Raw genomic sequence first — 16573 nt, 5'->3', positions numbered from 1 at the left:
CAGGGAGTACAGAGGGTCAGCCCTGCTCCCCAGCTGCTGAAAGTGTGTAAGGGAGAGGAGTTTGTTACCCCCTCTCCCCAGCGGCAGCTTAGCACACCAAGGGGAGACAGTAAACCCCTCACCAGCGCAGATGGGACCGTGGTCTCTGCGCCCTGCCTACAGGGAGTACAGAGGGTCAGCCCTGCTCCCCAGCTGCTGAAAGTGTGTAAGGGAGAGGAGTTTGTTACCCCCTCTCCCCAGCGGCAGCTTAGCACACCAAGGGGAGACAGTAAGCCCCACACCAGTGCAGATGGGACCGTGGTCTCTGCGCCCGAGTTACAGGGGGCAGAGGTAGTGGGTCCAACCCCCCAGCAGCAGCGTGATTTATTGGGAATTGGGAGCCCAGTCTCCACTCCCCAGCGGCAGTGTGATTTGTTGGGAATTGGGAGCCCAGTCTCCATTCCCCAGCGGCAGTGTGAATTGCAGGGAATTGGGAGCCCAGTCCCCATTCCCCAGCGGCAGGCTGAGTTACAGGGGGCAGAGGTAGTTGGTCCTACCCCCCAGCAGCAGAGTGATATGCCGGGAAGGCAGTGTGAAGTGCAGGGAGAGGAGAGCAGCGTCCTCCCTCCCCAGCGGAAGGCTGAGTTACAGGGGGCAGAGGTAGTTGGTCCTACCCCCCAGCAGCAGCGTGATTTTTTGGGAATAGAGAGCCCAGTCTCTATTCCCCAGCAGCAGGACACTGAATTGGGAGGAGAGACAGTCGGTCTCCCTCCACAAAGACTGAAAGTAGGCATGGGAGAGGAGATTGTTACCACCTCTCCCCAGCGGCGGATCATCAATGGGCAGAGTGTTCTAATGGGAGAGGAGCTGGTTACCACCTCTCCCCAGCGGCAGCTTAATGTACCAGGGGGAGACTGTAAGCCCCACACCTGTGCAGATGGGACCGTGGTCTCTGCACTTCCAGCACAGGGGGTAGGGACGGTCGGTCCTGCCCCCCCACAACAGGGCTGTTTAGCCAAAGGGGAGACAGTCTGTCTCCAGCAGCAGAGCTGTGTAACTCAAGGGGAGACAGTCGGTCTCCAGCAGCAGAGCTGCGCAGCTAAAGGGGAGACAGTCGGTCTCCAGCAACCAGGCTCCACCCAGACTACTCCCGTAGTAGTGCTGGCACCAGGGCAGAGTACCGCTGGTCTCTGCCCACTCAGCAACCCACCAAAACAGCCTACCAGTCCCACACACAGCCGGGGTGAGGCACCTGGACCTGGACAAGTTTTTCCATTACTCAGGTGTAGTGACCATTTATTGCGGGTGGGCTGTACTGCTGGTTCTGTCTTGTGGGTGGGCTGCTGGACTAACAAGGGCACTGACCGGCAAGAGGTCAGGTACCCTGTTAGTCTGTTTGGAAAAGGGGAGAAATGTGGCGAAACCAACCTCGCCACTGGGCCCTGGAGAAGCCTGTTTGCTAGCCTCCTACCTGCTGACTATGGCCCCTGGGTTATTTGGGGCATATTGTACTGTATATTGCTGCTACTGGCCCTTTTAACAGCATCTATGGACATATTGGGACTTTTGGGACTACTGTCCCTTTAAGACTGTGATACATATTCTAGTGTACTGCCTGTAATATTATATGTGTATTTGTGTGTTAAGTTTAACCTGGGATATGTATGCAGCATTCATCTGATTGTTCGGTAGAATCACTCCATTTATTATATTGAGTGAAACTACCGAACAACCAGACCACCCAGGAATAAGTGTGCCTCCAATTACAGTTTGCAACAATGTTGCAAACGGGTAATTGGCAATCAGTGTAATGTATTCTGTGTCCTCTGGGTGGCCGCCATTCGGGAAACAAACACGTGGCGGCGGCCATCTTAAACTACCGAACAGCGGTGTTTTGCCGTCGAGTGTCTGGAACTAAAATCGGACACTTGACTAGGCAAACACCGCTGAGACCTCCATACTTCCAGAAATTCGTATAGAAACTACCGAATGACCCGCCGTTCGGTAGAAAGAACCCCTCAAACAAGGGAATTCATTCAAACCCTCTCCAGGCTCTATAACACAGGCAATTCGCCTGTTTTCATTCCCTTGTTTGTGACCGACCGCAGGGCCAAAATGCATGGAACTGTTTTCGGATACTTTACCCATGCGGTCGGTCAAATCTTTGGAACCCCATATCTCCCGAACCGTTTATCCGAATGAACTGATTTTTGGATATGTTGTCCCCCTGAATAAGGGCTGTCCAGCGATGCTGGATTTAAAGGTGTACCCCCTGGTTTTGGGGTACATCCAGAACTTGGCTGAAAAGGTGTACCGGATAATTGGGTTTAATGTTATCTGAGGGGAGGGGATGTGTGGGCTGAACCATGTATGTGATTGGTTATTTTATGCCTCCCCCTGGGTGTGGACTGTATGTGTATTATTGTAATAAAAGCCAGGCTGGATGAGCCAGTCGAGAGTTCCTGTTTTAACCTCAAAGTGATGTGTCGTCTCATTATTGGGGGAAGGATTTATTGTATGCTGTTCCAGTTGACTGCTAGGGGTACAAGCCTATTCGTATGGTTCCTATTCAATGGTCTACAGCATTCATACGCTTGGGAGAATTTAAAGGTTTCTTGGATTCGGTGATTATGGTGTCTGCCAGAGTGCTTGGAGTCCTCAGGAAGCACTAGGAGCATCCATTAACGGAGGTACTCAGTCGGGGTGCCAGGTGATCCGTTACAGACCCAGCAGGGGATTGTAGTCGCTTTTGTTGGAGCTATGGGTGATTACATTTCTGGTTTTGGGGTCCGCTTCACTGGGGTTTCTGGATAGGCAGGCCTTAGCGGGCAGGATTTGCCTTGAAGGGGTTTTCTCCTCCCCAGCATGGTACTGCTGTGTTGTTCCAACTGTAGCCTGATCACCGATGCTTCTGCCACTCTCGTAGTTTACGTCAGAATCGCTGGCCTTGCTTTACGGTTGTGCAGGTTGTAGTGCTGCACGGCTTTTCTCCTCTGGGGCTTCACGAAACAGGGGCCGTTGGTGTCAGGCTCCGTGCTGCTGCCCTCTTGGAAGGTAGATCCTAGGAGTGCAGTGCCTCATTCTCCATTTCTCCCGAGCTCTCCACAGTGGGGACCGGGATAACCCACCCCCCCACCCCCCCCCCCCCGGCTCACAGGGGGAGGAAACGGGACCGGCAGGCGTCTCAGGGAGTCAGCGTGTGGCAGCCGCTAGGGGAGACAGGGCAGCGCACGTCCACCCCGCTCCCCTCTCAAGTAGGCCGCAGTCCCCAAAGCTTTGTTCGGCACCTCAGGGTCCCAAAGCTCCCGATCTCGGGTTCTGCCACCGTGTGCGAGTTTCTTGGGCTCCTTGCGGGTGTCAGAGCTGCAGGATTTGCCTAAAAGGCCAGATTTCTCTGGAGCCTCTCCTGCATGCGACCGGTCAGCATGGCGGTCTCTCCCCCAGCCCGGCCCCCCCTCCCCTGTTTAATTATGTTAAGATTTCAATAACATTGTCTCATTGTTTAGGACCAGGGCCTTTGTGTGTGCTCTAACTGTTAGAGCAGGGGTTCCCAAAAGGGCGATCCCCAGTTGTTTAAAAACTACAGCTTCCATGATGCATTGTGATTCTAAAGGCATACAACGTCATGTAGGGCTCTACCTTTTGAGCACCCCTAGTTTAGACAATCAGGCTCTCCCAATGCTGCTTAATGAAGCTTCCTAGGGTTTTTTTCCCCCTGTATCTTTGTTTTCTGTTTTGGGTACAAAAAGACATGGTCTGACTGTATCAAATTGCTATTAAGAATTATTTCTTTATCTTCTTTGATCACCTTCAAAAACATGTTTATCTTAGGAAAGGGAAATAAAACATAACTGGAAATCAATTTTCCTGCCTTATATGATGGACAAGGTTCTAGACTGAAGATGGACAGTCTTTCCTTCTCGATGGAATGGGTTCTAGGCTGGAAATATTCATTCCTGCCTCTCATGATGGAACAGGTTGGACACTCCTGCCTCACATGATAGGCTAGTTCCTTTGTGATGGAATAGGTTCTAGACTGGAGACATTCATTCCTGCCGCTCATGATGGAACCAGTTTAGACTAGAAATATCCACCCCTTACTATGTGATAGAACAGGTTATAAATTGGACATGTGCACTCTTACCTTGTGCAATGGAGCATGTTCTAGCTATATGATCGGCCAAGTTCTGGAGTTCCTACAGTGGAGCGCATTCAAGTCTTTTGTAGAAGGTTCTAGATTGGAAATATGCACTATTGCCAGCATGATGTAACCATTTCCATTAGACTTATTTAATTCTGAAGAAATTTACACGTGCAAAATTTTAAAAATAGTCAGAATGACTACATTATGTCCAATACACAACATCTGAGTGCAATAAGGATAACGTGAATATTTTTGATAATGACTCAGATGTGAATGTTTTCTATGGAAGTTAAGCAGGATTGGCTATCGTCTAAAGGCACTGGATACCCTCCAAGACAAGCAATATTGCAGAGAGTAAACACAGCATGACTGCGTTCCCTGCGCAGCCAGATAACGGCAGTGGGAATTACACACAGGAAACAACCATTGGGCCAACACAACACATGAAACCCAAAGTGAGAACTCTCCTCTTATATAACCGAGAATCTAATGATGAACACAGTAACCCAGTCGGGTCGTGGAAGGTGAAGGAAACCATAGAAGAAAAAAATAAAAACCTTTAACAACAGATTTTATTCAAAAGCCCCTTCATGTCTGCTCATGTTAAATGTGAAACCCATGCAGCTTCCAGTGTCTTTGTGAGTCCACAACTTGTTTCTACTTAAGCTTTGATCCGAGTAGATCTATGGCTTTGATACCCAATATGTGTGAAGAGCCTAGAACTTGTGTAAGGTGGGCTTTGCATGGGGTTGCAAGCCACTTAGTTAATGGTTTGCATATGTTCTCAAAGAGAAAGGACAATCAGGTGACATCCCCTCCATTTTAAATTGAATGCACTGGAAAATGAATACAGTCAATTTATCCCACCTAATAGAACTTATTATTGCCAATAAGAGGTTGTAAGCTGACTGCGTGACAGCACTGTTGCTGTAAATATAATATAAAATAAAACATTTCAGCTTGACTATTGGTGTTTAGGTTTAACCGGCCAACAGATTTTCAGTATGGTGAGAAAACCAAACATCCTGGACCCCAAAAGAAGGGGGGAAAGGGTGAAACGAAGAATGATTGATTGGAAATGGCCGATGGATTATACAATCAGAGCCTGTTCAGGATGCAAAAGTAAAATAAAATGAGTCTTTCGGACACCTTCTGAACCAAGAAGGAGACGCATAGAATATTTTGAGTTTAGAATTCATTATTTAACTTTTTGCTGCACAATTGGAAATCACTTCAAATTGGGATTTTGTTTTTGTCTTTTTTTTGGAACAGCAGCAGAACCAGAAATGTGTAAAAAGCTGAACATTATTACCATATCATAAAGTAAAAGCAATATTTACGTTCTCCTTTGCTCGGGCATTGGTTTCCACTGGTTGTTTTATTTTTTGGCCAGGGTTCCGATCTGTGTCTGCCTTCAGAGAATGTGCTACGTCCACCCTTTTATAGATAATACAGCATTGCTTTCTGGCATTAAAGAGACAGGGGGGAGGGGTTCACTACAGGATTTTGTTGTAGCTGTCTTCAATGCCCTGTTTAGAACAGTTACTTACCGTTTTGCCTAGAAAATGTACTTACTGTGTGTAGTCGTAATTTTTCACTCTATGAATTTCTATTAAGTTTTATTATTCTAATTTGGGTCACATTTTCTGTATGTTACAAAAATACTATTTCTGCTTCTCTGCTTATACTGAAGGCCCAGAGATAAGGTAGGTACCATTATAATCTCTAAACTTTTGCCAATCCAGTATTAAGGCAAATGACGAATACACGAACATATCAAACCGTGTACATTTAAGGTATCCCTGCATCACATCATCATTTAAATAATTCTTCCATCCCAGAAATCTATGCCACATGTCCAATATTCTGACCAGAAAGTACATAGCTGCGAAGGGGTCAATTGTACTGCTATCCGTTTGGTTCTGCTAATGGAACCTATAGATTGTATACGGCAGACAAGCAGTGTTTAACTGGCGCTGATTAAAATTATGCGCATCTGTATGTATTTACAGTGTAAGAAGATACCGTATAGTCATTCCTGGCAGAAAGTCCGATCTCAGGAATCCCCATAAATCTCAGCAACGTTAATATTGCCATTATTATTGTAAACCAGAACGAAGGAGGGTAATATCGCAGTCAGTCAAAAAGTAATGAAAACTAGTGCTGGATCAGGATGCAGGGCCAAGATACAATCACTAAATTCTGTGACCCCCAGAACTAACACCGGAAAGAATGTAACCTGTAAACATCACAGAGACCCAATCCCGGCTTTATTAAAGCGCATGTTAGAAAATAGATTTTTACAGAATTTGATTTTCCTAAAAGCACTAACAAACTCCTGGTTAACGTCCCAAAAAGGGCATCAAAGTTGGAGACCTATCGCAGATAGCAAACTGTGTGTTTAACCTGTGCCATGCACTTTGCAGACACAGCACACACTGCCCCAATGAACCGGCCTTCATTGTAAGAAGGAAACACGTTCTGTCCGTAGCATGCAGAGCTTCTAGTACAACACGTCCTAGGTGACTATAAACCTGACACCGAGAACAGATGCAGAGTACAATAAAAAGAGAGACCCGTTCAGCTAAATACCGCGCAAATGATCAGCGAGACTGAAGTTAATTACAATGTTCTAGGACGTTTGGAAAGAGAATCAAGTTTCCTGCTTGTTAATTGTATCGTAGAATTACAGGCTGGACAACACTGCCGCCTAGTGTTCAGATAGTATATTCTCACCATAATACAGATCAGAGGATAGCGTGCACATAAAAATACATTTTTAAAGGTTATAAGGCTACTTAAAATCATCAATCTCAGCAAACTAATATGGGGATTCAGTTCCACCTTATGGTCATATTGTGCAAAGCCCACCACTGCTTCACAATACCCCAATATCAGAATATTGATACACTAACGGGGAAGACATTAAATTGTGCTAATGCTAAAGTGTATTTTAATATTCTGTTGTAAGTGCATTGTGAATATATATATAATGCAACATTAATGTTATTAAAGCAATTTTTTTTAAAAATGCAGTGTCAAAACTAATCAATGAAAGTGTTAGTGCTTTTATGTATATACTCACAGTGCTTAATAAATGATAACATTCCTGCAAAATGCATGTTCTGGGTGTACACCCAATTCCTTTTGTCTTTAGTATATTCTCTGCAGGCGTATATTCTAGATTTGTGCAGTAATATTGGTACTATATTGTCATAATATCCCGTATCGTCTGGGGACTGGAGTACGAAGCTGTGCGTATTCACATAGTAAATAGAGTTTAGTCTGTACATGTCTAAATGCAGGATGTGTTCATGCACGATACACACTTTACATGTTGGGAGAGGCGATATGTGATATTTGTCTCTCTATTTAAACATAATTCACTAATCTGGATATCGACAGTATCATAATGTTCCATCTATTCCTCTCCCAAGATATATGAAGTATGTGACAGCTTATCTACAGGACCATTTGCACACTTCACATTAGTAGTCCTCAGCTAGTGTATAAAACTGAATATTTTCCAGCATAGTAAAGTCATTATAAGTCTTCCTTCCCCACGTGCATTCAGCCATATTGATATGTGTCACAATGGCTGGGAGTTGCAGCTGGCTAATCTCTGCCTCAGTCACATCCCCAGTGGGGGAGTGGCTATTGGAAGCCAGGGACCCTCATTCGGTGTTAAACTGATCGGAAATGGTTTAACACTGATTGGAGGTACAATGATAGTGTACTCCAGGCATTATAACCACTTCAATGAGATGATATAGTGATAGTGCCTACACTATACCTTTAGAGCAGGGGTTCCCAACCCATGGTACACGTACCTCCAGGGGTACAATTCAGTGTCCCAGTGGGTACGCAAATAAATTTAGTTAATGGCGGCCGTATGGACGGGAAACCGGACCGAACTGGCCATCGGGCAAATGCCTGGTGGGCCGCGATGGCCATGGGCCGAGGCCTACAGAAGAGATCACAGGAAGTACCCTGCCGGACCATGCAGAGCCAGCGCTATCGCAGAGGCAGCCCTGCTGTGTCTCTTCATAGGAGAGGAGGGGAGCCGGGTTTATGGAAATGTATGGAAGGTTTATGGAAATGGGCTGCCAAGGGGTACTCAGATTAAAAAATGTTGGGAACCACTGCTTTAGAGGAAAGGGGGGCCATGTACTAATCACTCCTGTGTTATAAATAAATTACGTGTTTCTTTAAATGTTTCGGAGTTGTTTGTATTGTTAGTTATTAACCAATGTACTGAGAACCAACAGCAAATAGTGTTAACAAATTCAATTTCAAAAAGATTTTAAACCCCACTTGAAACACTGTTTCTAAAAGTCAGATGGTTCTGCTGAAGAATCACTCCATGCACCATAACCACTACAGCGCATTGTCGTGGTTATAATGCCAAGAGTGCCCTGGCACCCTCTCAGGGCAAAATTGTGAATAGCTTGACAACTTATCTTAGGGTTAGTCAGCCACAGCGACACAATCGGACTGACGAGGCCGGCACTGATTGGCTGATAGTCCGCTGAGCACTCTCCCTGCACTGCCAGCTAGCTCAAAGAAGAAGGCACCCAGCGGACCACACAGGTCAGTTTTCAAACCATTTGACTACTTACCCTGGCAGGCCACCAGAGTATACCTGGCACCATAACCGCGGGATGCTGTGGTCAATGTGATGATAACTCCACTTAGAAAGTATTGTGATTTTCTCTACAGGGTAGAAAAATAACAATTGACTCCTATATGGAATTTAAATTTTTATATAAGACAAGTCATAGCAGATTCTTTAACAGAATTGCAAAATATTATGGCCCTATTATTAGGAGCCACATTTCCCAAACATCACCTATTCTACACATCAGGGCAGGTAATATGGAATGCAGAACACATCTTCCCCACTCGTGCGGAGGTCCAGGATGGAAGCGAGTATTCCCTTTGTAGCAGTCCGGTGTGGGATTGGATTTATATCCCAGTTAGTGTCCGTATTGTAAGATCTATGTCTCTAACATCTAAATATTACCAGTATGCTCCCTTTTTTTTTTTAAAAGATGGACACAGCCTAATAATCAAACAAGTTATAATAGTAACTCTGCGTTTCCATGGTATAAGACACCTTCTTTCTTCTTGCGCTCGGTGCATTCCGGCGTTTATTTTGAACTGGCGCTTTTCTGCTCCTGCCACTGTTTCTCAAGCTGCTTGAACTCCGCGTCTGTGACAGACGCTGGACCCCAGTGTGTGATGAACTCTTGAATTTTGGAACCTAAAAAGGCAGATTTGTTAGTTATTAATATTGGTACAAATATCAGTCTCAGAAATTAATATAAGCTTCATTGTCCATGTTTCCAGGAACTGAAATTGACTACTTTGCTCACAGCCCCAGGCTTTTTAAAGGAACTAGATGGGCCGAATGGTTCTTATCTGGCGTCACATTCTATGTTTCTACAATACACTGTGTGCGGGGAGACAGGGGACTTCCTTATAATGTAAGTAGTTATAATACACTGTGTGCGGTTTCTGATTTTTTTATTTATTTTAACATCTCCATTACAGAATATGAAGAACCATATTATTGCCGAATGCCTTACAGCCGGGGTGGGGAATGTCCAGAAATAATTTGGTCCGGCCCTGCTGTCTGCCTTTTTCGGTCTGGTGGGGAGATCAAAGATCTCCCTCACCGGCCTCCTGGGAGTTTGTAAATGGAGCGGGAGGGAGCTAGGACCCGGGATGCTGTGATCCTCCTGCGAGCAGGCAAGTTGGAGTGTTGCCGCGCGTTACCATAGCAATGCTCCGACAGCGCTGTGCTCGCGGGAAGAAAATAGTGAAGTCAACCTGCAGCTGGAGGAGCTGCAGGCTTAGCATAGCATAGAATGTGACCGCAGATGATAACCATTCGGCTACGGAATCTGTTGGCGCTATATAAATGATAATAATAATTAGAAAATTGGGCAGACTAGATTATTTTACTAATACTTTCCTTAGTCCCTGGCCTTATCTTATAGTTAGGATAGCCTTATGCCTATCCCACATGCATAAACTTCTTTATTGTGTTAACCTCTACCACTTCAGCTGGAAGGCTTTTACATGTATCCACTACCCTCTCAGTAAAGTAATACTTCCTGATATTATTTTTAAACCTTTGCCCCTCTAATTTAAGACTATGTCCTCTTGTTGTGGTTGTTTTTATTCTTTTAAATATAGTTTCCTTCTTTACTGTGTTGATTCCCTTTATGTATTTAAATGTTTCTATCATATCCCCCCTGTCTCGTCTTTCCTCCAAGCTATACATGTTAAGATCCTTTAACCTTTCCTGGTAAGTTTTATCCTGCAATCCATGAACCAGTTTAGTAGCCCTTCTCTGAACTCTCTCTAAGGTATAAATATCCTTCTGGAGATACAGTCTCCAGGACTGCATACAATCAGTGGTGTATTCTGGTTTTGTGCTGCCCTAGGCAGGACAAAATTCAGGCGCCCCCCTCCCCCCCCGCGCCACCGCCACCCCACCCAACCCTTCCCCCCGCCCCGCATTCTAAATACACACACACACACATTCACTGACAGATACGCATACACTAGCTAACAGAAACACACACACTAACAGACACACTCACACTCAGTAACAGACACACTAACAGACACACTCACACTCAGTAACAGACACACTAACAGACACACACTCACTCACTAGCAGACACACACACAGTCAGACACACACACAGACTAACAGACACACAGACTAACAGACACACAGACTAACAGACACACAGACTAACAGACACACAGACTAACAGACACACAGACTAACAGACACACAGACTAACAGACACACAGACTAACAGACACTCTCACAGACACTCTCACTCTCACAGACACTCACTCTCACAGACACTCACTCTCACAGACACTCACTCTCACAGACACTCACTCTCACAGACACTCACTCTCACAGACACTCACTCTCACAGACACTCACTCTCACAGACACTCACTCTCACAGACACTCACTCTCACAGACACTCTCACTCTCACAGACACTCTCACTCTCACAGACACTCTCACTCTCACAGACACTCTCACTCTCACAGACACTCTCACTCTCACAGACACTCTCACTCTCACAGACACTCTCACTCTCACAGACACTCTCACTCTCACAGACACTCTCACTCTCACAGACACTCTCACTCTCACAGACTCACTCTCACAGACTCACTCTCACAGACTCACTCTCACAGACTCACTCTCACAGACTCACTCTCACAGACACACTCTCACAGACACACTCTCACAGACACACTCTCACAGACACACTCACACTCACACTCACTCTCACAGACTCACTCTCACAGACTCACTCTCACAGACTCACTCTCACAGACTCACTCTCACAGACACACACACTCACCCACATTAACATTTTTTTTTACATTTATTTAAACACCCCCCCCAGCCTCCTTACCTTTGGGAATGCTGGGGGGGGGGTATGCAGAGGTCTGTTTCCCTGGTGGTCCAGTGGCTGCTGTGCGGTCGGGCGGCGCGGCCGGCGAGGGAGCACTTCCTCTGAGCTGTCTGCTCAGCTCCCTCGCGCACGGCCCGCAGAGTGAGGCTGGAAGGCGGAGCCGGAATATGACGTCATATTCCGGCTCCCAGCCTCACTCTGCGGCCGCGAGGAAGCTGAGCAGACAGCTCAGAGGAAGTGCTCCCTCGCCGCCCGCGCCGCCCGACCGCCCAGCATGTCTGTTAGCCGCGAGGCTAACAAGGCATTTGCCCTGGGCATTTGGGGGCGGCATTTTTTGCCGCCCCCTGGAAAATGCCGCCCAAGGCAAATGCCTTGTTTGCCTCGCGGCTAATACGCCCCTGCATACAATACTCCAAGTGAGGTCTCACCAGTGTTCTGTACAATGGCATGAGCACTTCCCTCTGCATTCTGCTAGCATTTCCTCAGATGTTGAGGTTAGGACTCTATCAAATATTCTGTACTCTGCCCTTGGGTTTTTACGTCCAAGATGCATTATCTTGCACTTATCCACATTAAATGTCAGTTGCCACAACTCTGACCATTTTTCTAGTTTACCTAAATCATTTGCCATTTGGCTTATCCCTCCTGGAATATCAACCCTGTTACATATCTTAGTATCATCAACAAAAAGACATACCTTACCATCAAGACCTTCTGCAATAGCACTAATAAAAATATTAACCCCTTAAGGACCAAACTTCTGGAATAAAAGGGAATAAAAGAGAATGGGTCCAGATCCCCAAGGTACCCCACTGGTGACAAGCCCATGCCTCGAATATACTCCATTGACTACAACCCTCTGTTGCCGGTCAATCAGCCACTGCTAAAAGGCTAAAGTGCACGCAAAACCACTGGACCATCAGGGATAGTAGTGATATGTCCCCTCATTCCAGGTCAGAGGGAAGGGAGGGGGGTAAAAAAAAAAAAAAAAAAAAGATTTTCCCCCTCATCCCCCCTACCACAATACAGACCTCTGACACACACTACACCACCTCTCACACAAACACACTGTGTGAGGGGTTCAAACACACTACACCACCTCACACAAACACAAACACTACGAGTAGCAACATCATCAATACCAGCTAACATCACACCAAAGAGAAGCAGTTCCAGCCATCACATTAGGAGAGAGATAATTAAATGTTTGACCAAATACAGCAGGCTAATTTTTACGTTGATCATTTTGTATGGCCCCCGAATGATGTTTTAAATATCTAAATGGCCCTTGGCAGATAAAAGGTTCCCCAGCCCCTGTCTTACAGCATTAATGAAGAATAAGCAGACAGAACACCTTGAGTTATTCTTTACCTGGTTGTATTAACCGGATTAAACCTTCTTGTTTGGCCACTTTCTTCTGCCAGCTTTTTGTATTGCAGGCCGCTTCGTCAAGTTTCTGTCTAACGATCTGTAAGAAAGGAGAGATACAATCACAGAGTTAATTCACGAACAGATCACAATATGGTTTTCAAGCAGTTTTCATCAATGATTTTTACCATTCAGGACTATTTTTTCCCCAAAATTCTATCCGTGTATTCTTGGTTGTGAGATCTGATTCTACTTCGCAGTAAAACCGTATCATTTTATATCACTTTGTCAAACAATGAACAGATGATTCCCTCGGCTGCTTGGTAATGAGCTCTGACATTTTAAACAATTTCCTGTTTCTCCATTTGTTAAGAAAATCTACTTTCTATTTCCTAGGATTATTTGAGATAACAGTGTGAGGAAGTAAAGTGTGATATTAATGTTTAGGGGGAAATAGTCAAAGTGAACCCATAGATTTTGGCCTAAAATGTAAAAGTTACTCTCAATTCCCAATTAAGTCAGAACAGTGAGAGTATGCAGCAGGAGAGACAGGAGTTGTAGTAAATGTAGGTTAATTTGCATAGAGTGCCCTAGTGATGCCATGTAAATACAGTAACCACTACACAGAACCCAGTGTTTAGGAAGCAGGTGGATTAAAGGTTGCTTCTCTCTCCTGGACGGCATTACTTTCAAGTCACAGAACACAAGCTGCCCTGCATACCCTGTGCTGTGAATAGGAGTGTGGATCCATCTACTCCGGACGTTACTCTCATTACTAGACTTCCACCAGGCGGTGAGTGCCTGATACATTCCTGTTGTGGATTTCCCCGCACGCTGTGTACATTGAAGTGACAGGTTCATATTTAAGTTGCTTCCATTTAGAGAATCACTGAGCATTGAAACCTGGGGACGTTTCTGTTGCTTGTAAATATTTCAGGGATTTCCCCTCGAGGGAAAGTTTGCCAGTGATGATTTTAAAACAAATGTCTAACAGCAGACCTGCATGAGGAAAGATTTGTAACATTTTGGCCCTGCCTGCCATCAGTTTGTTTTGGGCAGCCATATGCAAATTAAGTATTTTCATAGAATATTTTCCTGTACTTAGCCAGACAGCATTCTTTTCCTTACAGTAATAAAGCTCTACACACACTTCCAAAATACTATTTAAATTCCAATCATACGCTGAAGTGTTAAAAAACTTTAATCTTTTCACTGGGCCGAAAATATAAAAATATTCTTAAAATTTTCTGAATATGATGGGTTCCCCATGTGTCCCAGGTAAAGACATTGCTGTGCTGTATGATGGCATATCCTTTAATAATTTCCAGATGTTGATCTATAAATGTGGGTCTCTGGATCGTGACGGCTATTAGAGAGCTCTTCATACGGGTTGGTTGCTTGAAGGTGCTTTCAGCCAATCAGAATGCACCATCGCATTACTTTGTAGAATAGCCAGCACAGCCGGTATAACGATCACATGTAGGGAGAATTACCCCGTGGTTCAGCCGCAGGATGTAAACGCTCACCTGGTAGTCCTCGCGGGCTTTGACGCGATCTCTCTCCAGCTGCTGCAGCTGGTCCATGGCTTCCTGTAACTCGCGCTCTTTCGTCTGCCGCATGCTCTCCAGTTCCTTCTTCTCCGCCTCGGTCGTCTTTAACGTAATCTCCTGCTCTCTATGTAACTTCTCCAACCTGGCTCGCTTGGTCGCTTCTTCCTCCAGGAGCCTGGTACAAATCACATTGTGTTATAGGATTATACGCAATATGTGAGTAATACTCTGCATTATACGTGTCTGTGAGAATACTCTGCTACAATATAAAACTATCCGTAATCTTTAAACCAGACACAGTAACGTCCATACCGAGGGGTGTTTATTAAACCTGGCGCTTCACATCCTTTTTCACAGGTTCTGAAGGTCTATTTACTTCAGTTGGGTTATTTTTCACCCCATCTCTATTAAACATTTTAAGGGAAACTATAACCACTGCAATAATGTGAATGTTTTGTGTCTGGATTATGTATGCCAGAAGGGCAGTGATTTGTCAGATGACTTGAAAACTGAGAAAAACCAAAAGGGACTGGACCTTAATTACTACACAAATCTGCAGTGGTTATGGTGCAATTTATCTTTATGCAATGTCCTCCCTTGTAAACGTTTATTATAACTGAGCAGAAACGCCATAGAGAATATTAACGGGAGAAAAGGGGCTGAGGCGATGACCAATTTTACATTATTATTGCCATTTATATAGTGCTCACTTACTCTGCAGCGCATTACAATATTATAAAGAGGGTAAATGTATTCAACATTCTAGTAAACGTTTAACAGGAAAGCTAGGATGATGAGCTTACAATCTAGAGCAGTGGTTTCCAACCCAGTCCTCAACTTCCCCCTAACAGTCCAGGATTTAGGGATTAATGTAGTAGTGTCAAACAAACACTTTAGACAACAGCGAAATCCCTAAATCCTGGACTGGTAGAGGGTGCTTGAGGACTGGGTTGGGAACCCCTGATCTAGAGAAAGCAGGGTATAAAATACAATAGGGAGGACAGCATAGGGGTAAGCAATTAATTACAGGTTGGGACAAGGGCAGAAGTGGATGGTGAAAGGGATGGACTGACTCAATACAGTGAGAATAAGAAACAGTAACCCCGGGAGGCCAAAGGCTATATTGAAGAGATGGGTTTTTATGGATTTCTAAAAGATTGAAGACTAGGGGAGAGTCTGATGGGGGTAGGCAGGATGTTCCACAGGGATGGGACTCCCCTCGAGAAGTCCTGTAGAAACAATCTACCAGTAAGTGTACGAGCAGAGGACAGGTCACCGGAGAGGTCACCGGCACAGCAGAGAAGGGGTGTACCTACGAATTAGTGAAGAAATGTAGCAGGGAGTAGAGTTTCTGAGAGCTTTGTACGCAAGAGATATTTTGAATTAAATCCTATGGGGTATAGGAAGCCAATGTAAGGATTGAAAGAGGGGCAAGGTGTGAGAGATCAGTCTTGCAGCAGCCTTCACTGCAGACTTAAAGGACCACTCTAGCTTAATGAAGTGGTCTGGGTGCCAGGTCCCTCTAGGATTAACCCTTTTTTTTATAAACATAGCAGTTTCAGAGAAACTGTTATGTTTATAATAGGGTTAATCCAGCCTCCAAATCCTCTAGTGGCTGTCTCACTGACAGCCGCTAGAGGCGCTTGCGTGATTCTCACTGTGAAAATTACAGTTAGAGACCGGCTGAATGCGCGCGCAGCTCTTGCCGCGCATGCGCATTCAGCCGAAAGGGCGGAGAGGAGGAGGAGAGCTCCCCGCCCGGCGCTGGAATAAAGGTAAGTTTTAACCCTTTACTCATCCCAGAGCCCGGCGGGAGGGGGTCCCTAAGGGTGGAAGCACCCTCAGGGCACTATAGTGCCAGGAAAACGAGTGTTTTCCTGGCAGTATAGTGGTCCTTTAAGCAACCCATTTAAAGAGAATTACAGTAATCAATGCGAGAAATTAGAAGAGTATGAAGAAGCTTCTTAAAGGGACACTATAGTCACCTGAACAACATTAACTTAATGAAGCAGTTTTGGTGTATAGAACATGCCCCTGCAGCCTCCCTGCTCAATCCTCTGCCATTTAGGAGTT

At 45.2% G+C, this 16573-nt stretch overlaps 1 protein-coding gene across 1 annotated transcript in view; it reads right to left on the bottom strand.

Moving 5' to 3' along the window:
* Positions 1–8870: 8870 nt before the first annotated feature.
* Positions 8871–16573, bottom strand: part of SWAP70 (switching B cell complex subunit SWAP70) — a 58738-nt gene continuing 51035 nt past the window's right edge. The window contains exons 10-12 of the mRNA XM_063437867.1: positions 14477–14675; positions 12954–13050; positions 8871–9386 (exon numbers count right to left, since the gene is read on the bottom strand). Of these exons, the coding sequence (XP_063293937.1) occupies positions 9274–9386; positions 12954–13050; positions 14477–14675 (409 nt within the window). The 3' untranslated portion in view covers positions 8871–9273. The remainder of the gene's footprint in view (positions 9387–12953; positions 13051–14476; positions 14676–16573) is intronic.

Source organism: Pelobates fuscus, chromosome 12 (genome assembly GCF_036172605.1).
Source record: "Pelobates fuscus isolate aPelFus1 chromosome 12, aPelFus1.pri, whole genome shotgun sequence".
In the NCBI taxonomy this organism is placed as follows: domain Eukaryota; kingdom Metazoa; phylum Chordata; class Amphibia; order Anura; family Pelobatidae; genus Pelobates; species Pelobates fuscus.
This window is presented reverse-complemented; position numbering and strand designations above follow the sequence as displayed.